This window comes from Neopsephotus bourkii, unplaced genomic scaffold (assembly GCF_033783945.1).
Source record: "Neopsephotus bourkii isolate Nb327-2 ecotype Australia unplaced genomic scaffold, CSIRO-AGI_Nbou_v1 NB_1292, whole genome shotgun sequence".
Lineage (NCBI taxonomy): Eukaryota > Metazoa > Chordata > Aves > Psittaciformes > Psittacidae > Neopsephotus > Neopsephotus bourkii.
The window spans coordinates 10,030,090-10,055,860 of NW_026901776.1; the positions used below are offsets into that span (position 1 = coordinate 10,030,090).

Sequence of the window (25,771 nt, forward strand, 5' to 3'; positions counted from 1 at the left end):
AGGATTAGTATTGTCATCTGTCTAGTGTCATCTGTCTGGTGATGATATATCATATTGTCATCTTGTCAAAATGATGAAGTGCGCTAAAAAGCTGAAATTTTAGCACTTCCATGACAAATAGAATGCATGAAGGGTTGTTTCTGTTTGCTGGCATCTGCTGTATTTTAGTAATTTGGCTCTGAGGAAGGAGGGAAAAGGAAAAACATGGTGGGGAGAAATACAGGTTAGAAAACCATAAATCTTGAGAAAAATAAGACTGCAATCTGCCCATCAACCTTAAGTTTAAATTCAGTCAAATACCAATCGGCAATTTTATTTTCGCTTAAGAAGAAAATGAAAAATCAACTTGCTACTTCACTTTCTCAGGAGTAAAATCTAACCAATAGCTGTAACCTAGTAGTTTCTACAATAAATTCAGGGGAACAGAATATGTTCATATTTTTCTTACCATAAAATGGACCAGCCAACACTTCCAGACTACACCTGAACTACATTTTTGCATAGCACTTAGCAGAGAATATTGTCTTCAGTTAGACCACTAGTGAAACTGCTATCTTATGTCAGCCTTAATACTTGATAACAACAGGGAGTCACTGCAAGTGACATCTGTGATGGAGGCTGTACTGTAGTTATCCTGACACAAACTTGTAATCAAGTTGAAAACGTTTGATATTTGATACATCAATTGAATAAAAGTCAACCACTAAAGTTGATGTAGGACTAGTTCCACAGTTCCATAGAGGGAACTGTGGGGTATTCTGTATGGCATCTTAAACTTATGTGCTTACTGCTGTGTCTCGCTCATGACAGCTTGGTTTGTTTGGCGTGCCCACTACAGCAGTCGGCAAAGAGAGATCATATTCAATACACATAATACAGATATCTACCAACTTCAGTGTTCAGCCTGCTTCCCTCTGACTAAATAGTGAGCCAGGATTTTGCAGCCTTGGAAAGCAGATGATATAAAGTATTTTGTCATCTTCTGGTCTTAAAAACTCATACAGACACCACATTTATTTGTAGGTCAGTTGGTTGATGTGGCATCTCCTTGACTATGGATCATGATAGCCTAAAGTGAAGTACCAGGCCCTTTCATGAGACCCTTCATATATATACATCCAGCCAAAGGATCATTTTCTGAAGATGAATATGTCTTGCCTTTTTCTTTCCTTCTTCCACTGAAAGAATATCTGAAATGCGTAATAGTTACGCTTAGAAATCATTGTGTTTAAGTTATTGAGGCAATCATTTCCCTAAACAACTACCACTGGGAGCTGTTCAGAGTTAATGCTTGGAAAACAAGAAAGGAAATGCCCCGGAGTATTAATAAACTTACAGTTTGTGTTTCTGAGGTTGCCAGTATTAAAAAGGACATTAAAGATCTCTTTGTACCAGATTCTGATTTCTTAAAATACACATCTTAGGTGTTTATTTCTTTAGTCTTGTTAAAAAGAAAGACCTTTTGACTGGCGTGAGCTTAAGACATCGCAATGAAGGATCAGTAATGAATTACCTTGTTAAACAGAACAGACTTAGAGAACTGCACCAGGAAGCCTCAGGTGCGCCTTAAGTAAATTTCTAATACTCTTACCATGCCCCTTATTGATATAAAGTATATTTGCTTGTGTGTGATCTCTTCATACATGTTGTGCCTAATGAAAACATGACATCAGGCTGAAAAAAATGGTATTCATCAATAATAAATACATCTGAACAGAGCTTAGAGTTGGTCTCTTGCAGTCTCCAAGGCAAGAGCAATTAGGAGCCATTGTTGCTAGAACAATTTTGATTTTTATATGGTTTCAAGCAGCAATCCTGGAATCTGCAGCAAAGCTTTCTATCTAAGAATACAACAGCCCGCATTTTTGAAGCTCGCAAATTCTCTGAATCAAATTAGGGATCTTTCATTAACAAAGCATGTGTATGAACACAGCTGATTCGCCTGTACCCACCTGTATACATCAGCTACGCAGAAATATGTGCAAGTATGAATCACTTATAGGCAAAGGTGGCAGTTAAGGCATGCAATTGGAGAATAACAGGTGCAGGGCAGTAGCTAAGGGTAGACAGGGAAGATGGATGCTCTGAAGAGCAGTTACCTCTCCATGAGGATGAGTAAACCCCTTGGCTATTCCACAGCTATGCTTCCCTGGCTGGGGCACGTGGATTACCTGCATACAGCACATGCAGGCCCCAAGCAGCACCTCCAGTCTTCTAAGCACCAGACTGTAAGTAGTCATGAAAGACTATGAATGAAACTGGGGGGGGGACAAGCAAGTTGCAGGTAAAAGTGTATGACCTGACAGATCTGAAAATGGAAAAGCTATTCCGCAGTGCACAAAAGCATGGGTCATCTGTTTATTCCTCCAGAAACAAACGATGGGAAAGCTCAGGATGGCTCTGTAAAGGAAATAATTACCTCACAAATACACTTGGGCCTTTGAGAAAGTCAGTGAGCACAAGCATGCCAATTATCTGGTGTGTATATTATACTTAGGTTTCCAAGAAGCTTTTGAGAAGGTTCTTCACAGAATCTCACTCTGCTATGGGCTACCATCGGACAGGATACCAGAACATGGAGACTTACTCAGCAAAGGCTCCAGGAGACTGAGCTGTCATAGGATGCAGAATGTCCTCTCATAAAGAAATAACTGTTCAGATAGGAACCCAAATACACTTTTTGTATTCTAACATTACCTTCCTTTGCCAGTTTGATTTTAACACAGAGATGGTGGTATTTCAGTGCTAAGCAACACTACTCTCCCCCTCATACATGTGCTGCGAAACTTCACATTCAAAAAGCACAGGGGTATGTTTGATCAAACAGAGCTACAGAAGGGAGCATTTCCACTGACACATCAGTAACAACCAGCCTGCATCCTCTCTGCAAGCCAGTAGGGAACCTGTGCAGCAGTTTGCTGCTGAGGGGAGCAAAGATTTGTGAGTATTTCAATTTCTCCCCAAGTCCTGCAGTCTTCAAGAAAAAAGCGTAACAATTTAAACATCAACATTCAACATCTTAAAAAGCAGACAACAAGGTGTCGTGCTTTAAGTGGGACTACAGTGGTCGCTACATAGAGCAGGCACATGCAACTTCCTAATGACTCAGCTGCATTAAGGGATATTTTTGTGGTGCATCTACTCTCATTAAATGGGACATATTTTTTTCTATACACCTTAGTAGTCCTCATGCGTGGAGAAACCCCACACTTTTCCAGCTATAGAAGGTTGGCATATTATTGTGAAGGAAAAGGGAAAGAGAATGGCAAAGCACAAAAATACAGAGACTCGAATAAGGTCTTACATGATTAGTTCTTTTTTGCCTTAAGCTACAAGGCAACCACTGCCTACTTTCCAGCGTTAATTTGCTTAGTGCAGCCTATGAGAATATTTAAGCAGCAGTTATTAGAGGGTAAATTACAAAATGTGTAAGTAACAAAAATGTCCTGTTTATATGCATTTTGCTCCTTATAGTGAATGTAAAATTACTGCCGTTTGATATATATCTGGCCTTTCCACCTCAAACAATGTGTCACGGTGTTTTAAGCTTCAATTGGCATTGCTCCTTAACAACTGAGTCCATCACTTAGGATTAGAAATTACTCTGAAATAAATCCTCAGGCTGTACCATTCAAACTGACTCTCTACTCTGCTACTGTTTGGAGAGGAAGCTGTATTTCCACTTCAGTCTGCACTCCCTTCATGATCCCTGCCTATTACTGATGATTTTACAACCCTATGCACAAAGATGAACTGGAATCTTACCACAGCAAGGAGAAAGAGCGTTTCCTCTTAGCTTTGCTCTCATCCAACATTTTTTTCTCCTCGCTGTGCTTTTAAGTGTATTTTTTCTTCTAGTAAAAGATACCCAACACTTGTTATGAAATGCATTATCTTGAACACAACCAAAATTTTGCCTGAGGGCTGTGATGGAAAACCCCAAAACCCTCAGGAGGCCCCGATCAGTCAAGTTCGAGCAAAAAGCATTTACCTTTTTTTTAACTTGGACGCATGGCCTGGGACTGCAGATGGCTTCAGCTTGTGCTACTTCTTAGTGCCTGGATCATACAATTTTCTGGCTAACATTCAATCTGTACTCTATTAGGCAAACAATACTTCCAAAGTGAGGCTTCCTTGCATCAGTATTCCCACACCTTTCAAGTGTCACAATTTAGTAAGTGAGGTGAGTGGCAGCTTGTGCTCAAAAATCCACACATCCATTTTTTTTAACTGAACAGCAGGATCCAACACTTTAAAATCCCATTTTACTCTCAAAATCTATTAATAACTGCCAAATTTATTAACTAACAAATTTATTAATGTATGGCTAATCAACACAAGAAAAAGAAATTACATCTAACATTATATTTAATTACATTATGGCATTGTATGGTTTCCTGTGGTACCTCAGCTTCATCTTACAACCTGGTACTGACTTCCATCTTTTGAGTTTGACCTCTCAACTTTCCAGGTAACAAAGATTATATACATACATGAAAGGAACAACATCACATACCTACCTCTGCTTAAAACATTACATGATAGAGGAATGTATTGTTACTGGAGAACAGTCACTGCTTTAGGGCATGAAGTTCTGAAATCCAGGCAGGGCTTACAGAAATGCTGCTCAACATGAGAGGCTGATAAACACCTAATATTGACAAATCAAACCCTCAGTGCTCCCACCTTTCATGGCAGTCCAATGGAAATGAAGTGCTACACACCTCTGAAAAATAAATCTTTTTTTTGGTTTGTTTAAAAATAGATTACCAAGTCTCAAAATAATTGCCCCCTTTTTAGTGAAATAAAGTGAAATACTCATTCACACACCTCTTCCAGAGAGCACAGTGGCACACAATGGGAGCAACCTCTGGCAGCTGTTGGTTCTCCACATTCGCATTGCCTCATGGATGCAAACTAGCCTGAAAGTCACTGTGAAAATCACCACTGTTTTCTATGTTGACATTAAAACCATAGAATTATGAGGTAATGTATCACTGATAATGATATTCATTTCCTCACTATGCTGGAAAAAACACTCCAGTTCTGCCAAAACTCTTCTATTTGCACATGCAGTATATGAGCAGCACCAGATAGGCTCTACCATTATTTTAACAGAACTACAGACAAACAGTTAGACACAAAGGATCACTTTATTTCTCAAATCACACCCCTCTCATTCATGAAAAGGTGCACTTCTAATTGTCACTATTTTAAATATATTTTCCTGTGAAGTGAAATACTTTAAAGAAAACTCCCCCAAGAAATAAATACAAAGCACAACAGTTTCACTTTATGATTCTTTGAGCATTGTCTGGTCCTGCATCTGCTCTGGCATGCTGCTCTTTGAAACCCTTAACAGAAAAATCCAGAGCCAGCCTTCCTTGCTTTCCAGAACCCTCTGCTTATCAACTTATTATACAATATTAGAGCATGCACAGAATATAGTTGTTTAATAATTCTATAACTTTTATTACACATGCACACATTGTTACTAAGGTTATAATTGTGATGTTTCTTTTTTTAGATGCTCATTAGAAAACTCTACATTACAAAATACTCATTTGATGATGTGCACATCTGCTGGTGAAAAGGAAATCGGTACTAACAGGGTTTGCCGGGTTGTTCAATGGGTAACTTACAAAACCAGACAATTCCCAAAGCTACTGATCAGATCACTGCAGCACAACCTGCAACCATCATTTTACCTGAAACCGAATTAGCCCAAATGGTTGGCAGTGCATATCTGTTGTGGAATAAAATGTTACCAAGGTCATCAGAACATGCAGGTGGGGTTTATTCTCCTATGATGAGCACAGTCCAATACAATAGCTCAGCTCCTGCTAACAGCCAGGAACAGAGTTCTGACAATGCAATTTTTATGAGGGCTGTCATGGCAAAAGAGAAGTGAAAGTAGTCCAGTGCAGGCAGTATCATGTTCCTTCAAGGAGCTGAGACCAGAAAGTTGAAGCACTACCCATAACAGAAGTTGCGCTCCTGAAAAGGTTTTCTTGAAAGAGATATCAGTACGAGCCTGAATGGGCATAGCTGTGAATTCATCCCAGCTACACACCTCACTGAGAAGGTATTCCTGAAAATGCAGTCAGGGTTTGGCAGGTTATTTTCACTACATACACATGCACCTAAACAACATTCAAAGACTACAACAGTCTGAAAACTTTAGCTGAAACTTGTACCTGTTCACAACAAGGTCTGAGGTAGTTTAGAACCACTCTATGCTTAGTAAATATGAGAAAGAAGGAAAGGGATGTAATGCACAGAACTTTCAAGGTGCAATGATAATTGCTACACAGAAGGGGAATGCAACTGTATAAACTACTGTTCGTCAAGAAAGGAGAGCACTGAGATAAATGAATGAATGAAAAAGTTCATTAAATGCTGAACTTTTAGCCTGGCTCCTTCTATTTAATTTATGACCTCTGAAGTAACATGTAACTTCATGAAGTAACATTCACTTTGGAAAGAAAACCAATGATAATAATGAAATTGAGCAAAGCAGAAAGGAAAGAAAAATTTACAAGGTATTGGAGAGGGTTAATGGACATGGGTGCCGAATTTATATGTGAATTTAACTTACGTAAGTCTGCACAAAGTCTGTCCTGCTACTTAAAACCTCTTACTGATTTTTTTCTTCAGGGTAACAAACAGACTGCAAAGAGATTATGAAAGCACAAGCTCCAAAAGGGCTACTATTTCCCATATCAACAGACAGCCAAATTTAAATTTTGCTCACCAGCACTTGACAGTCTAGTGGTTGTTGCCTTTAAAGTCTGATGTGAATGAACGGGGCTGAGGATATTTTATTCAGGATTTGACAGAGGTAAAAATAAACTAAACCCAAATCATTAATAAATTATAATTTGGAGGAAAGTTCCAGGGAACACCACAGCAACAGTGCTATGATGCTAGGTAGAGAGAAAAAGAAAGGAAATAACAAGAAGACTGGAGGAAGCATGTAGTAAAAATGAAGAGCTGTGAAGACTGGAGACAAACAGAACTAGCTCAGACCCCAAGAATCATTTCTTTGTGTTTCTCTTCCTATAAAAACCACTAAAGCCTTGCTCCTGACCTCTCTGCCTGCCCTTTTTTTTTGTTTGTTTTTAGCGCTGCCCATGCAGATGAGTGCTAGATTCCTTAACAAAATTTCCTACATTAAAAAAAAGGACATGTAGAAATACACCTCTGCAAACAGTCACTTCAATTTAGGTAACACATACATTGTGCATACATAGTCTTTCACCCAAATGATTCCTTGCAACTCCAGCTCTTCCTGTGATACATTTCTAATCTAGTCATCTAAGTTCCATAAACATATTATTGCATAAAAGCATTCACTTGAAGGATTTGCCTCTCAAAATCAGTGACGTAATTCCTGAAACAGATCCAAACCATGCAACACCAATGCCCTTATTATTAAAAATGGCATAAACAAACTTACAGAATGACCAAAACAGGATCCTGACCTGCAGAAAGCAGAAATCTGCCCCTATTCTCCAGCAATGAACCCGACCTGATTGTTTCAAAAGCTGTTTCTCAGCATGACAAATCTCTGTGAGAAATTGCTGTGAAGAATTCTACTATATCTTAGCAACTGAAAATAACTTAAAACCCCTAACAGACAGCTACAGAAGATGCCAAAACCCCAATTCTGTGGCCTGACCATGCTTCAAAAGCACAATCTAAAATTTTTACGTACAGACTTAACGTCTACTGTTAAACACATTTATCACATTGTAAGTATTAACCATAGATCACCTAGTAACTATAGCTCAGGAGTACAGAGACAACAGATGTGGCAAAGTGATATAGACCAAAAGTGATTTCCTGTGTGTTTCTGGCAGGTGTGCAAGCTCCCTGCTTTCTCTACAGAAAGAAGATGTGGTAACTATTCACTTGGATTACGTGGCACATAGTTTTAGATGCACAAACCCCCATCTGAACAGTACTACCGACCAACTTACTTGGTATTATAGAAGTCACCTGGTATTTTTTTGACACAGTATTTGCTGTAAAAGACCATACAGGTCAGTTTTGTAAATTCCTCAGACTACTTAATATAGACTGAGGTGGTTGATGTATATCTGCCAGTTTTCAGGAGTCACTGGGTAATTCTGAAAATCATGAGAAACTGGGTTAACTTTCTTTTATCTAATGGATGAGTATCTGCATCAATAGAATAGATGTGACAACATGATAAATACGAAATATGTGAGCAAAAGTTCTAATGAGGAAAATATTTTATGTTCTACCAACAGTGCAGCTCTCCTCCTCTACAATAGCCCAGGACCTAAAGTAGCTGGAAGCATTGGAGAGGCATATTTACACCTTTGTAGGGATAAGCTGCCACTCATTCAGATTTTAGCCAAAGTGATCTGAACTTCCATGATGTAATGAATCAATTACAGTTTTTTTCAGAACACTGAGCTGAACTCTTCTATTAGGCTGGAAGAAAAAGGAAAAGAAGTAATGCTGTTATGTCTGGCTGGGTAATAATGTCTGATGCCAAGCGTGGGCAGAACTGATTCTTCACTTCCACCATTTGTATGCATCATAGCAACTAAACACAGTATTATAAAGCTGGTATGTAGTTGTACTGGAAGTCACTCTATTGCTAAATACCTGTAGTTTCCTCGTATTAGACTACTGTTTTTAGTTTGGTCTTGGTTTATTTAAGAAAAGTTGCAGTTTAAAACTATTTTTCTAGTAAACATTTTCAAAATTAAACACAGATGCAGATCCCATCATGGAATATGGGTGGGACTTTGACATTACTTCAGCCAAAGCTTTGCAATGAAAACTTGTGAAGGGCCAACAAAAAGTCTGCAGGTTTTTTTCAGCAGGAAACAAAAATCCTATGAAGGCTCACTTTGTAAGCACTGCAAGCCATAGCATACAAGGTAGCTAGGAGGAATACAGGTGTGTTCTCTGGACTGCACCTCTTTAAGATGAGCATTTAACTTGCTCTATTTTATACAACTCTCTATAGTCAAATAACAACTGGGCAAAACCCAGCTTTGGACTTGCTCACCCATACCTTGTTTAGACATTTGCATTTTTTAAGCAAACATCAAATACAGTCAGCATTCCACAACAGCAGCACTTCACACCTGCCTGCATGGAATTTTTTTTTTTTTTCCCAGTTTTGGAGCCTTAGAAGCTATTCTAAATTCAAGCCAAATAATTAGCTACTAGCTTAATTTAACATATGCATATATATGAACATTTAGGTACACCTAAAACTTGACACAGGACTTTTTTCTGAATCCTGAGCAAAGCTTTGTGGAGCTTATACATATACATACATATATATATATATGTCTCATTTAGCTAGTTCAACTGACAACAATGAGTTCAAAAAGAACTAAGGATTCTAACCTAAATACACCATTAACAGAAACGGGAACCATGCCTCAAGCATCCTCTGGGTTCTAGAAATTATTATTTCTGAAGCATGGTTTAGTCCTCTGGCATAAAATGTTTACTCTTGAACACATTAACTCTTTCTGGCTCTGATTATTTGCTGACTACAAATAGTAAAATTACCAATGCATTCACTTGTCCATTTGACAGTGTATTTACACACCTGTCAAAATCTAAGCCAATTAATACTTTCATAGAGAAATGCAAGGTCTACTTTCTGTGAAATCACATCTAATTCCTTATCGAGCGTCTCTGAGTGAGCATCACTGTATAACCAGAACCACTAACACAAAACAGACAAGAACAGCATTAACTTTGTCTTCTAATTTTCATACTGACTCTTCTAAATGAACAATACATCACTGAATAATGAGTAGATGCTCGCATGCATTTGGTTGAAAAACTTAATTTACTTAGAGTGGCACAATTATGGACATCTCTCACTTTCTTTCATGGAAACCAGCTCATCAAATCAGATACTAAACTGAAAACTCTCTAATTTAATGTTATCATTAGTAAAATTGAAGATGCATTAAATTCATTTGAATTTTTCAGCAATACTGTGAAGCACTGAGCTTGTCATAATAAACAAGAAAAACTGATTTTCATGAGGAAAAAAAGAAATTGAGCTCTGAAAGAAGAGAATGGCAACAAAGAACCATTCCTTCTCTAACAAAATGGGTGATTCCTCCTCTGTATTGTCTTTTACATTAGACATGGATTAACTTTGCTCATTGTAGCTCCATTTAACATGCCATTTGAGTTTGGTCTAGAGCTGATTGGCAATGGCTGCACAGTTTTTGCTCATTTCAGAAATTAATTTTCCCAGATACGTTTGGCTGTACATTTCCATGAATAAAAATCTTTTACATGCACTTGGAATAAATTAATTAAATAAAGATACTTTAAAAAGAGCTTTACTGAGCTCCATGAGTTGAGTCTGTCTGAATTCAACCTATGGAAGAAAAACTGAGAAAATGAGTCCAGTGGAATTTAAAGATAGTGAAGTATTAAATAGAAATAATGGCTCAGTAGTGACAATATAGTTAGTTCCTTTATGCAGAAATCTAGCAGCAAGTCTACTTTATAGTTTCTGACTTAGAAAGCAATGAATACCTGGTCAGTTCTGCTCTACACCTGTTGAAATAAAACATGAGTGATAACAGTTCTGAATAATTATAGTATTTCATCACTCTGATAAACTCTGCTATAAAGCTGTAACAGCACAACTTCCACTGAAGAAAAAAAAAAGTATTTCAGAGGAATATACAAGAACCACATATGAAATCAGGAGGCAGTAAATACAGACAATAATTAGAAAGAATGAGAACATTCACATCAAACCACTAATTAGTTCTATGTGGTATCTTCCTTTGCCACTAGTAATATGCTGCTGACACAATGTTTGAGAGACCTCTTTTAGGCAATACAGATATTAGGGGTGTTTGCTGGAGGACAGTGATAGAAGACCAACAGCAGTTCAGATCCCTTAAACATTTCAACATTATTTCTCTGAATAAAAAGGTAAAGGATTCCCACTAGAAAACATGAAGTCTGTCTTAAATGCCTGGGAGCTCTGTGATCACATTGGACTCACCCCAGTTACAGATTCTGAGAAGAACAGAAGAAAATAAAGACATTAAGAAAGGCCATGTGTGACTGAGAATCAGACTAATACTAAAAATTTATATTCACCTGTATAAAGGGACAATGCAAAGTTTTTAAGTTGTGATTGATTTTGTGGGGACTGGAAGGTCTGTAGTACTTGATAACTTTTGCTTTGGGAATTGCTCAGATCTGTTGCCTCAGATTCTAAGCAGAAGGTGAACGTTATGGGAAATAAACAGACATTTCAGTACAACAGTGAGTCATATGACAACATCAAAAAGACTTGCAGTAGGTTACAGTCTACAAGACTTATTTTTATCATAAAAATGAATTCTGCAAAAAGATTACAAGCTGAAAATCCTGTTCTTTCTCCAAAAGCCTGGACTCAGAACAGCTGGCACTAACTTATTAAAATCTTATTTATTTTTTTAAACGGTCTATAATGGTGACTACTAAAGACTCAGAGCTAGGAAGTTATGCCCTTTGCTCAAACTGCAAAGAAATACCACCACTAACATGGAAGAACTTATCTATCAATGACAAGACATGCTCCATGCTTCATAGTACTTTTAGCATGGATTACAACCAGAACTGGAAAGTAAAGCCAGAACGCTTTTCTAAGGAAGTAAAAAAAAAAAAAAAAAAATCCAATTTTTTTTGACCTACATTTAAACAAGAGTTGTGTCCCCTGTAACTGGTCTCAACTATTTCATGCTCTAAAGGCTGTGAAGCCATAAGGTAATCAGCACCCTAGACTAGGTGCTAGCTGGGATGAGCAGTATCCTGCCTCGGAACTCCAGAGTGCCTGAGGCTGCTGTGGCAAATATTCTAAGCTATCTGTAATGCAGTGGGCATGCATCTTCACTGACAGACATTCACAAGTCAGAAGAGACAGCAACGGGGAGGGGACGGCATGCAAATGTTAGAACTCAACTGCAATTTGGCAATGAGAAATAGTATATTATTATTGATAAAGCCTAATCAATTCTATTTGAATCATGAAAAAGGAAGCTTTTCTCCTCTGAAGTTTCTACTGATTCATTGCTACCACTTGTTATATTTCTTTCTGGTTTTGCACAACCAGTATCCAACAGGGAAATTCTTTCAAATTAACTAGTGTGATAAATTAACATACTATTTCCTATGTTGATAAAACTCACTTTATCACTATGGTTATGCAAAGGAAAACCATATTTATCCTACACTAGCTTTGTTTTCTTCTGACAAGGCTATTTGTCACCACAAGAAATTCCAAGTTCATAAAACTGGATGGCTGACATTTCCAATATAATATGCTTTGTGAGGAGCAACAGCCCTCCTAATCAATTTAACCAATTATATCAGTGTTTGTCTTAATACAAAATCACTTTATCCCATACTGAAAGACTGGAATGGAGCTCTTCCGAAAAGCCACATGGATCTGGAGAGTAAGAGACTGCATCATCATCAATGTGGAAATGCTTAAAATAAGCAAAGTAGCAGGTAGTGTAATCCAGACAGACACAGATGGATAACAAATTCTGTGATTGCAAAGTAAAAGCCAGATCTTTTACAATGCTGCGTAAAGCATCATATTTTATGAAGATTATGTGAAAGGTTTGTGCACATACGCACATATGAATTTTCAGCTTTAGATTGTACAACATTTTTTACTTAGAAAAAAAAAGTTATCTGCAAATTCTTCTTTTTATGTTTGAACAACTGCCTGTCAGTGACCAGTTGCAGTTCCGCTTTTCTAAACCATTTTTGATGATCTGGTGCAAGTTTTCTTGGAAATACAGATAAAATTTAACTAATCATCTTCAGGAACAGAAACTACATTTTTCTTCAAGGTAGATGCCTGAATTAGGAATTCCCCTTTTGAGTGTAATAAATGACAATTTTGTACTTTGACAAGTCAACTAAGGTCAAGACTAATACAGCATTCATTAATTAGTTTGTTGATATCATGAAGGCTTTTCTTGTCATCCCACTGATGAATGAGGGAATTTTCATCTCAGCAGGTAAACATGTTTGATACTTCCTTAATCTACTGCACAGCATTTGCTACAGCCAAAAATAAGAGACATAGTGTAATACAGAGTCAAAACAATTTAGGAAACAGATTACTAGTTACAAAGAATGTGAATGAAGAATAACTTTTAAAAATAACATATTCTGGACTGATGTGTTCCAAAACATTCTCTTTGCTAATGGGAGCCTTCAGGGAACAAATACTTATATACCTTTCATTCTGCTTGAGTCATTTAAGATTTCCACTGTAGCTCTGCCTTTTTTTTTTTCTTCTGTTCTCCTTGCCTTGGTTAGATTAGAGAGGTAGGGTGTTAATGGGATACTTGATGAAGATTGAAGACCTATTTTCTCCCCCCTCGGAGACCAGCCTGATTTGAACCAATTGAGGAGAGTGAAGCAGACTCTTCATGTCCTTGGGAAAAGCCTTTTCCATTTCAGCATTTCCAGCTTTCAGACATGGTCCCCTTTGTTCAAAGAGAGAAAGAAGAAAAGGTGCCAGCACAAGAAGGTTCCGAGTATCATTCTATGTAACACCAGCAGGGGTGCTAAAACCACTTTTCAATCTCCTTTATGGCTGGTGAGCATGTGAACGCGAGGTGGATCCAGGAGGGGAATGCAGGGAACTAGTGCTTGCAGCTCGAACAGGGCGAGAAACAAGCTGTTGTCCACCAGTCCCGACCTCTGTTGCTGCCACTTCCTTACTACTCTCATCCTTGTGGGTACTGTTTTGTGCTGGGCACTCAAAATGCACACAGTGAAACACCTGGAGAGAACAAAGAAATGAAGATAAGGCAAAACAATTAAATGCTGGCAAAAGCATGATCAGAGTAAGACAGAATATATATGGAAGTATGCAGGCCAGATCATTGCCAAAGTACTTAGTCAAATTAGAATGTTTCACCATGCAGTCAAAAACAACTATTCACGGGCCATAAACATACTAACAGAGGTATAAATGGAGTAAGAGAAGGCTTTCAAATAATACCAACCTTTACATATGGTGCCAAAATTCAGAGATGGTTACAAAGCATACAGAGACATTTGTATATGATTTTTTCTTTGACAAGTAGTATAAATATCTACTACATGGTATCAGATGACAACAACTATTATATTGTCTTAAGCGTATCTTATGATCTAATTACTTCCTCAAAAGACTGAATATTCATGCACACTAGAAATGAAATTTAAATCATTATGAATATGATTCTATTTCAAGATTGCCCTCTGCTGTAACAGCAACAGTAGCTCTACAGACATATCTTGGAGTATGTAGAAAAGCATTCAGAGCATCCAAGAAGGCTGCTGCTTCATCAGATGAAATACTCCACTTCAAACAGTGATCATTTTCTGATTTTTCAAACAATACCTGGGACCCCTGTGCAGGTGAACGTGTCTAAAGAGTAAGAGGACTGTATGTTTAAGCATTTTTTCCAATTTATTTTCTACTTTACTTACTCTTAATTCTACTTGTTCTTGAAGTGCCCGAGAGAAGGGGGAGGAACTCTCTAAAACTGCTACAAAGCTTCTTTCCATGTGAACTCTTTGTTGCTATGAATTGCACAGCTCTGTCATGTACTAAACAAATGTTTTCTTATACTAAATTAAAATCTGCTATTTTCTCATGCATAGTAGTTTTATAGCTAAAGCTTAATGAATATTAAATCCTGAATTTTAAAAATCATGTTTTAACTTAATTCTGTATGCTTTTATGACATTTTCTATTATTCTTCCTGCAAGTAGATCGTGTCTTTAAAGCTATTCTCACAAAGGCAGTATTTTAATCTTAACTGTCCTTTCCCAGACCCTATCAAATTAATGTGTGCAAAAATCAAATACCATAAAGAAGACACAGGTATACTACATATTCATACAAGACTACAGAATTTTATATTTTCTGTGCTTTCTGCAATACAACTGAAAACCCTATCATTCTTTCTGAGCACCCCCATTCGTGCACATTGAACAGAGTGCAGCAACACATCTGCAATAGCCCCAGGGTCTTTTCTGTTAAGGTAGCTAGTTAATTCCAATTCTGGCAGCATACACGAAATGAAGAGAAAACCATATTTAGTCACTGGGGGTTTTTTAACCCCATTATATTGTCTTGTGCCTCTCAGTGTAAGAATTCTTGCAGGTTTTTATATTTTTTATATAGATACATAACAATGCACATTTATATTTCTATATATAAATACATGCTCAAATAAAGATGTATTGCTATGCCTTTATATATATATATATATGAAGAGATTATAAATCTACACCCATACCCACACATAGACATATGTGCACAAATGGTTTTTCTCTGCCTTTCTTCTGATGAGTTTTTTTCTAAAGCTGGACTAATTTCTACGGTGGCATGAATTCTCTCCATCTGTTTACAGTTTTTGAGACGCCAATTTTTGCATTCAGCTATGCTTCTTCAGAAGCTCCTTTTATATGCATTCCACTCTCATATAAAGTGGGATGTAAAGTAAACAGCTTTAAAGTAACAGCTATTTTTTCAGCTGCTTGTATCAGCATCAAGACATGAAGAAAACAGTATTATCTCACCAGTGCCACCTCAGTAAGACACTGCTTTCCTTTAAAGGCAGCACAGCCTAATGAATGTGATGGAGATCTCAAAGTCACATGATTCTATGTTTCTGTTGTATTGAACACCAGTAGTGTTTTTTATTTAAAACTTCACTTTACAAATGAATGAATGCTTTTTAAAATACAGTATGGATAAGACTACAGCTTAGCTAACACTAGTCTATAAAGTCTGAAGTTCCCGATTCTTAAATTGTAACTGTCCTTTTTACTGATTCTTTAATACTTAATGCTCAACTCAACATTTGGTACATTAACAAGCCTGTGAATTTACAACACTGTTTGCAGTTACTCTGCCACTTCAATAAGCATAGTACTGCTTGTGAAAGAAGCAGAGAGCACAGAAGTACAGTTGAGCTCATCTGCTTCATCTAGTATCAGAATTACCTATTTCAGAACAATATTACTAAAGCAAACAATCCTGCATGTGTTTCTCTCAAAAGACAGAGATGAAACTTCAGCATCATCTTGTGGTCAACAGCATGGTATACTTCTCACGGAGATCTTAAGAAAAGTCTAACAAATAAAGCAGGAAGGCCAAGTACATATACACTGGTGCAGTAATTTGTAAGATAAAGCTCTCACATCAGCAACTATGTGTCCTTTCCAGGTCAGTAATACTGAAGAGGAACAAGATAAAACTTAGTTGAAGTATTAGGTGACCTTTCTGACAAATAAATGATGGCAAGGACTAAGAAAAAATAATCCTCTTCTTTATAAAAGCAGGATGTCTGGAAGTCAGGTCAAAAAAACCCCAAAACCCTAAAAAAAAAAACAACCAAACCCCAAAAAACCCATCAAAATCCATGAACAACATGTCTTTCAAAACTTGGAAAACATGGCATCTGAAACAGTAAGTTTAAAAGATGAAATAATTCACAGAATAGAGAAATATTATGGGATTTTTTTTCAATCCCCAAAATCAGCTCTTCCCTTTGGAAAGTGCAGACTGTGTTTCAAAGTTCAAAGGTATATATTAGTAAAACAAATAGGGACTATTTTTGTACCTATTACAGTAAAACTCCTTGATGAGAACATGCTGCCATTAGCATCTACTGCTTAAAACGAGAGTGGCTTGACATAAAATAAATACAGACAGAAGCGGGTAAGTAAATCTGGAAACTGCTTGTGTTCCTACCGAAGAGACTACTGAGACTATAGACTCCAGAACAAACTGAGAATTTGGCTACACTGTTATTAGTTACATTGGAAGTATGAAAAATATCTTGATACCTGATTTGGAAAATGAAAATTTATGACAAAATGTTACAGAGCATCTGTTTAATGCAAATAAAAAATGTAATTCAGTAACAGGTACATGCTGATCATGTTCTTCCTCTATACAATCTTTAGGAGAAATAATAAAAAAAAGTCTTGCATACAGATTTAAAAGACAAAAGAGCAAAAGACCTAGGACAGCAGCATCTGTTTATAGTTCCACTGAGCCTCTATATGAACAGCTGTAACTTCAGTCTGCACATACTGATCTTTACTACAGTTATGCAATGCTCCATATAAATAACTATTATATTCCTTGGAAATAATAACCAAATTGAAATTAGAATTATGTTTAAAAGCCAATTACTCTTCAGGGCTTAAGGCTACCTTTGTGAATCAAAAGTTGGAGGTAATGTTTCCCATAGGCTGATTTGCTAAGTTTAAACACTGCACCTCATTCTTTTTTAATAGAGATGAGAACTTACAGAGACTGGCATGAGAGCAAACAAGACACTCTGTATGAATCAGTAATGGAAAAGGCCTTCTTCATGCATCTACAACAACCCTGGAGGCAGCTTCTGATTCTGTAGTTTTAAGAACTCACCGATTAAGATTGAAGTGTACACTGCAAGAGACAGTGCTTAGGAAAAAAAGAACGGCTTTCTCAGTTCAGTTGATTGGTCAGCTTCTTTCCAACTGTCTGCCAAGAACTAATGTTCACATCTGGTGGGGCATATGTTTGCAATAATTGCTCAAAAATTGGACATAAGCAATGCTATTTGACAATTCTCCCAATGCTTAAGAACCAGCAACCCCATAATGCTGAATATGACCAGAAATTGTGACTCCTACAGTTGACAACCTCAAATTACTACAAATTTAATAGTGCTATTCATAGTTTATTGTAAAGTGTGAAAATACAATGATTCGTGGTGAACTACATGTATGGGATGGAGAGATGCCTGCATACACACAGAAGCAGCAGCTTTTGGTGTCTCTTATAAGCTCAGCATCTAAGGTCCTAATTTCCCAAAGACTTACATGCAGACTTAAATTCACATATTGTAAATTGTTTTACTGAAGTAATTTGTAAAATCCGGACTTCATCTGACACAATACACAACAATTACAGAAGACAGAAGCACAAGTAAACAACGAAAGGATGATACTGCACTTGGTCAGTCAGGGAAAAATATTTTTCTGTATAAAATGAATTGAAAAGAGTCTTTTGGTTTGGAGACTACTGGTAAATGATTTACCAGATATGAAAATTAACTATAAGAGAATCTTATGCAAATAAGATGTTTTTATGAAGACTGAGATGCTTCTTATGATTTATTCATTAGAAAGAAAACATAAAGGTGAAAGAAACAAATAATCAGAGACTATACACATTTCTCCAGTGCACTAAAATGGTATTTTCATCATATATCAAGTAAGGATTAATTTAAAACCAAACCCAAAAGGAATGTTTGCTGGCACTATGGAAAGGGCAAAACCAGAAGCACTTTACTTTGCAAAACCCAGACTAGCAACAATCCTTCAAATCGAGAAAGACAGTAACACAGTTCACAAGTACTCCAATACAAAAGTCATTCATTCTTACTTTGCTAGGTTGCCAGAGAAAGAAAAATGAAGCGAGTACATTTTAGAATGCATTATCAATTTCATTGCAAGATATGGAAAACTGTGCTACTGCATATTCATGAAGAATACAGGTTTTCTTAAAAGTTCCTTACCTCATTAGCTGTGTTGTGCGTTCCGACTATTCTGATAAAAGATGCAGGCTGTTTATCAAAAGTGATTGTTTGCCAGGATCTTAAAAAAAATTCCAAAGACATACCAATATTAAACACAGTCACAACAGCTTGCAGTAAAATATACAGAACCCATTCAAGTGACATTACGTACTATTATCACTTAATACGGTAAATAGAGAAACACTTTTCATCACCCAAAGTTCCAGCATTCCTTGTTCCTTTTTATTTTTAAAGTGCTTTGACTCTGCTTGCATGTTTTCATAGATACTGTATGCTACAAAAAATTTGTATGCAGGAATAATACCCATACTATTGCTCATAGGTAAAAAAATGGTAAAAGAAAAAAAGCCTGAATCAAAGTCTAAAATCCTTGACCAATACTGACTTGTTAGATAAACAAAAGATCAGATAAGTAAAAGTTAATGCATCCACCTGTTAACTACTTATGAAAATTCATCAGAGCTTGATTAAAGAAATTACAACTCTAGGGAAAGAAAATCACACACCCCCAAAACCTCAAACTCCTTCTACTCTAAGTGGAGCAGTCGAGGCAGAAGAGCCAACCTTCCCTTGTGCAGGCCAAGGTCCTTCCAGTAAATTATAGCTGACATACAGCATTCTTTGCAGTTCAGGCTGTATTTCCCCATTCTGACACAGAAGCAGTGGGGAGAACAGGCCAACACCCAGAGCTGGAGTGTAACCTTTTGGGCTAGACTGAGAGCAGCAGTAGATTGGGACCACTATAATTTTCTTTCCTCATTCATACTCTTCCAATCTGGGTGAGGTACACCACCTCAATCAGCCTAATACACAGCATAAACCCAGCAATTCTTACCATACCTTTGTGTATGGTATTCATGTAATACCTTTACAGAATATACTGAGAGTTAAAACAGAAGAAACAAAAAGAATAGTGGGAACTAGAGGTTTCAGTTTGATGCCAGTCTTCCACTACACTAGATTAGTACTTGAAAACATTAGAATTTAAATTATTTTGTATTAATTAAATGTGAAAGCAGGATACATAATTTAACACTTTTAGCAAAACTAGACTGTCACAGAAGGCTTCAGAAATAAAATGGATATACTGATTAACTCATTACAGAAGAAGAATATGGGATAGTTTTCCTGAATGTGTTCAGAACACCTTTGGCAGTGTTCATGTAGGAAATAAGGGACCAAAGCAAAACGAGTAAAACAACACTTGGCACCAGCAGACTACCCCAAAGCCTGGCAGGATGAGCTGCTTGGTTTCTGACTATTTGTCAAGAACTTGAATTATCCCTTAGTAGGAAAACCTCTGTCACAAACATAGCATTTCTGGGTTTAATTTAGTAGACTATTACTTTTATCACTGCTGTCAGGTTATATTTGCTTAAAGAAGATTATGAGCCAAATCAAGACCTAATTTCAAGTAGTTCACTGGTATTACTGCATGAAGTAATGGATGTAATTAGAGTTACTCATCATAATAGAAAGGTGCAGTCTGTGTCAGGCCTCAGAGGTACAGCAGTTATCTTCAGTTATCTACCTAAGGGCATAGTTTATTTATATCCCTTACATGGCTATGTCCTTCTCATTTTAAATTTCAGGGTGTTTCTTCAAGCTCTAAATAAAATATAAAATAAGAATGAACTGTTTTGTTGACTGTCTCAAGACCTGAAAGACTTCTATGATTTAAACTTTTTTTTTTCTTAAACATGGGAAAATCTCTCAAGTTTCCTACTAATATTACAGGCAGGCAGTTTCTCTTCATGGCCGAAGGTGAGTGGCTGATGACTGCAACACTACTTCTCAAAGTATTGCAATAGTGTGTATTATACACATGCTTTCACATTTACGCACACACACTTTATGCAGAGAGTGTTGATGTAAAAATCAGATTTCTCTATTTATTGGTTTGGAAAATATTCTGAAACTATTATGAATAAAAGAGTTTAAAATCCCCCAGAAGCTGGGCTTGTTCAGTCTGGAGAAAAGGAGGTTCAGGGCAGACCTTGTTGCTCACTACAACTACCTGAAAGGAGGATGGAGAGAGGAGATGGCTGGTCTCTTCTCCCAATTAACAAGTGATAGGACAAGAGGTAACAGCCTCAGGTTGTGCCAGCACAGTAAACTGGATATCAGGAAAAACTTCTTCACTAAGAGGGTGATCAGGCATTGGAACAGGCTGCCCAAGGAGGTGCTGGAATCACCATCCCTGGAAGTGTTCAGAAAGTGTGTAGGTGAGGCCCTCAGTGACATGGTTTAGTGGTGGACTTGGCAGTCCTGGGGTAACGGTTGGACTTGATTATCTTAAAGGTCTTTTCTAGCCCAGCTGATTCTATGATTTGATGACAAGGTCATGAAGAAGCTATCAGAACTTACTTCTCCCATAAACTGGTGTTGTTGGTTTTGGACTTTCTGTATCTCTGTGATAAAGAAAGACTCCTTATTACTGAACCTGTAACAAATAAATTTTTCAGGGTTTAACTTTTTTAGATATTCAGGCAGCGTTGGTCTTTTTCTTGGCTTTCACATCTGTCTTGCTGTTTGATTCCTTTTAGATTTGCTGCTCAATCTGAAGCAGCCCTGGTCATCACTTTCACAACAGAAATAATCACTGCCTCAAACTGAGGTTTACATCTCTCAAAGACTTGGGACTACCAGCCTACTCAGATTTATACCAGGGTCCTCAAGCTGAAATGCAGCACAAGTTGTTTGGCTAGTAAAGGTCTCCTGATACCACAGCTCCATTTCCCAAGAGAAATTACCCTTGTTACAGTCCTATGGTGATTTATTTAACACTCAACATCTCACCTCAGCCACCAGACTTCTCTCTTGTTCTGCCTGACACCCCTAAGGAGATGCAGTAATGGATGATTAGCATTCCACAGCCATGCTTGCATCCTGTGAGCCTGTCATATTTAATTACATTTTAACTATATTCGTCTTCTATAATAGCCTGAACATAATTCAGATAATTATCTTTTGCTCTCTTATTCTCTGACTCTGCCTGTCTCAGAGCTCCTCGCAATAAAAATCACTTTCTCTGCTCAAACACATAAATAGACTCTTGGGCCAAGTGATTTCATCTCTCCAACAGCAACAGCTGTCACGGAGAACTCTATGGCTTTGTACATTCCACAATCTCTTCACCATATTCTATTCAGAGGAAGAAGAAAATCATTAGAAACCCCTCCACTTTCATGTTTCTTCATCTCTTTTTCTTTATTAGGCTATTGCAAGAAGAATGCAAGGAATACTCATGTCCAGGTAAATTGTAACAATAACTTGCTATTGCTTAAGCTACTATAGCTCCAAAATAGCAATTCACCTCTTAAAAAAATTAATAGATTTTTTCAGCATTTGGAATCCTTGCCTAGCTACAACTATGAAAAGCTGCTATCTTTCTAAAGATTTATTACATATAATAGGCTATAAATAGCAACCCTTCCGCATTATTTCCTCATCTTCCAGAAAGAACAAATTAAGAAAGAAGCGGAAGCTTATCTTTTACTGAGGTTTTCTAATCAGCCACTGGCACTACAGAATAGTTCCATGCTGTGAGATCACCACAGCATCACTGATTATAGCTGAAACCAAATTGAGATGTAAGATGAAAGAGAAATCCGCTACATGTAACTAACATTCAACAAGCTGCAACTGTTCATTCAACAATTGTAACTGCTTCAGACTAAGCATGTACTTTTTATGTGCGCACATTCTTTGTCCTCACTTTCCAAGGTGACATATAACCTCCATTTTCTGTTCCCCACTCCAAGAAGAAAAGCAAAGCAGAGTTGGAAACAAATGTGGAAATGAACACCACACCCTAAAATATGTCAAATATCAAAAAGTAACCTCTAATTTACTTTCTAATATTTGTCCACATATGCCTCATTCTATACAGTAAATGACATAATATTTTTTTACTTATTTGGATACAGACTTCTTCAACTTGAAACATATATAACATTTTAAACACAGTGCTTATTATGATGAAATACTGAGGAGATACTTGTAAAAGCAGATGACACGAAGAGTTGCATTGTGTTTCCATACATCAGTCTATGACTGTACTGATGTAAACAAGGCAGCAAGTATCTAGCAAGTGGTGCTGCCAAACAAAAAATTGTGTGCACAGATATACAAGCCAACAGAGACTCAAGAAGTACCATAGTATGTTCTGCATGATGTACATGGTGCTACACCCCTTGGTTTATGAGCACAGAAATGTGCACTAAAAAGGCTGTAACAGTTATTGTTATACAGGCATTTTTCTTTGTAAAATACCAAAAAGGTCTGCAGCTATCTTATAAAGTGCCTATAAAAAACATGTTTTCCACCATAACAGTACTAAACAATAAAGTGAAGTAGTACTCCCTCTCCTATTAAAGCTGTAATTTAACAATTAATTCAGAGTCAGACCCATAAAGCACAGAAGTCAAACTGGGTACCTGGCTCAGCCTCCACTGCCTTTCCATCCCAAGCCAGAGGGGGAAAATAAAGCATGAGGAGGAAAATATTACACAAAATCAATCTATATTTTGGGTTCTAAATTAAGTAAAATTAAATGCAGTCCTACCCCTGGTCTACTCAACTCAAAACTGAGACCTGTTTCCATCAATTTTGCTGTCACCATAACAGCACTCTCTACAAAGGTAGCCCATCAAATGTGGCACTTCCAAAGAAGCAAGGAAGGTGCAAGCTAGAAGTAACAGCTTTTTCTCTGCAGCTCTCGGAGACAGAGGTAAAACTCATGGTTGTATTTATGCATCTTGGTTATATTTATGCAATAGTCCATTGATGAGATAGCAATATATTTTATCCAGTCTCATTAGGAGAAAAAAACAAGCCGAAAAGGACTTGAAGTACTAATGGTAGCAGTAATAAAAAACGGTTAAGAGAAATACACTGACAATCTAGAATAAACGTGAGAATAAATAATACTAACGATCACCTGTCACAATATTTGTTACATAACAGCTTTATATATTGACAAGTAAAAATCTGCACTCCCACCTTCTGGGAAAACTCCCCTCAAGTTTCTATCCTAAACACAGTTCCCATAGGGAATGCATAATTCTGAAAGCACCTGAACAAAATTAGTAGTTATTTCTGCCCTATGACTGGCCCCTCCCACCAATTTAAACAAAATACCTGTCCTCTAGAAGAACATTTACTGAACTGCTATGAATATTTTATTGCATATGATTTATTGCAGAAACCAAATGTGGGCTTGATAAAACAGACTTATCAGAATAAAAACTCTGACATAAAAAAGATTTAATGAAGTCTATACTGACTTTCTAACATCTTTATCAAGCTTATAGTGTAAAAGACAACTTTTAGTAACCCCTGCTTCACAGCTTCAGTACTGACACTTTTGCTGCTTTAGAAAAAGTACTACATAAAGAAAATCTTAAAACAGTCAAATTAAGCAAAGGTAAAACTCAATGTAGTAATTATTTCTCTAACTAAATACAGTAACCAATTTTCATATATATCCATATCCTAATGTAGGAAATCAGAAGCATTTTCGTACTGCATAAGCTCATATAATTTAGCTTGCTCACACATTTTTTCAAGTTCAAGAGGTGTTGTTTTATGCTTCCAAAAACACAGTTTATATTTAAATATCTTACACAAAAGGAAATTATTAGCAGTTTGCTTGCTAATGCCATAAGCCAAAATTCTATGCTGCAGCAAGGACTGTACATGTAGTATCTCCACATACATCCTTGGGGGACAGCAGTGGTGGCAGATGAAGGCTGTGAACTTAAGTAACTTGACCTCTGGGTTCATGTTACATGCTTTTGTGTAGACCACAGCACACACGCAGAAGACAAACCTGCACAATTATAGAGGCTGAATTGGTTTTGTTATGCTTACTTATTACCAATAGTTATTGCTCCTGATGTTCACAGAGATAGCAAAGGTACGAAAATCCATCCAATGCATTAACATACCAAGTAATACAACTAGTAGGATGCTTTTAACTTTGAAAACTCCCCCCCTCGCCCCCCCAATCCTACAACAGATTGTAAACTACTTTGTTACATAACTTTTCCTACAAACGGAGTAGTTGATTAACAGCAAATATATAAACAGTATTTTTAGCGATATGAGACAGAATCATGCTCCCTATTAATCAGTTCCTTTGTAGCGCGCAGTCTAACACTGTATTTATCACACTTTTCTCTTACATTCCCTTGGGTGTGATTTCATGGCCCACTCGCAAAAGCTTCACATTTACAGCAACTGCCCTATTACTGTCGATAACATCTAATTGACATGTCAAACCTCCAAGGAATGCAGTAAATTGAACCACAGCCTCTAAGAAGAATAAAACAGTGAAAAAAGTAAATCAGCAAGTGCCTTCTCATAACAGGTATACAAGCATACAGAGGTTTGCTAATGGAAGGGAGGAAAACTGTTGCCCTTTCTGCTACCATGCTGAATTATCTATTAACCTCAAAGGTCACAAAAAAAAGCCTTGCGACCTCAGACTGAAATTCGCCTAGAAAAAAACTTGAACCTACATCCATGACAGCAGTAATTTTAGACATGAGACTAAAGTGAACTAAGACAAAAATAACAAATACAACTTTGCTTTTGTTACAGTGTTATAGAACAGAAAAGATGTAGCTCCCCTCATAACAGGTCCTGGTAAACTAAATTTTAGTATTTAATTTGTAACTCCCTACCTTAAATATCTGTAGACAATATGCTGCATAAAATTCACAAATAATATCTTAAAAATAGAGGAAACTGGACAAAAAACAGAGGAAAAGGCAAAAAATAAAGTCAGGCATAACTTGTCTAAGTAGCAACCAGTGTTCCAGGAAAAAGGCAGAATGACTTTTTAAATATGTAGTTGAAGTGTATGAAAGACATTAAGCCAGAAAAATTGGTTTACAAGGATACAAGAAAAGTAATGGAATGAAATTAGGCAGTATGATGTTCAGTGCTGAGACTGAGAAAAAAAAATTCTTATTGTGGGAACTCAGTGTGACAGAAAAGCAAAGAGCAGAATGGAAGCACCATCCCTTCAACTACATGAAACAAACTGAGAGAGCAGTATTCTAAAAAAATACAGCACATAACCACATAGTGCAGAAATCCCCAAGCCTAAAGATACAATAATTCTTCCA

General features: G+C 37.0%; 1 protein-coding gene across 2 annotated transcripts in view; it reads right to left on the reverse strand.

Moving 5' to 3' along the window:
- Positions 1-5,134: 5,134 nt before the first annotated feature.
- BTBD9 (BTB domain containing 9) overlaps positions 5,135-25,771 on the reverse strand; it is a 142,179-nt gene continuing 121,542 nt past the window's right edge. Inside the window, exons 11-12 of one of the 2 annotated variants that reach the window (XM_061365976.1) lie at positions 18,615-18,693; positions 5,135-13,825 (exon numbers count right to left, since the gene is read on the reverse strand). In XM_061365976.1, coding sequence (XP_061221960.1) covers positions 13,631-13,825; positions 18,615-18,693 — 274 coding nt within the window. In that variant the 3' untranslated portion in view covers positions 5,135-13,630. The remainder of the gene's footprint in view (positions 13,826-18,614; positions 18,694-25,771) is intronic. The other variant, XM_061365977.1, reaches the window with a different exon arrangement.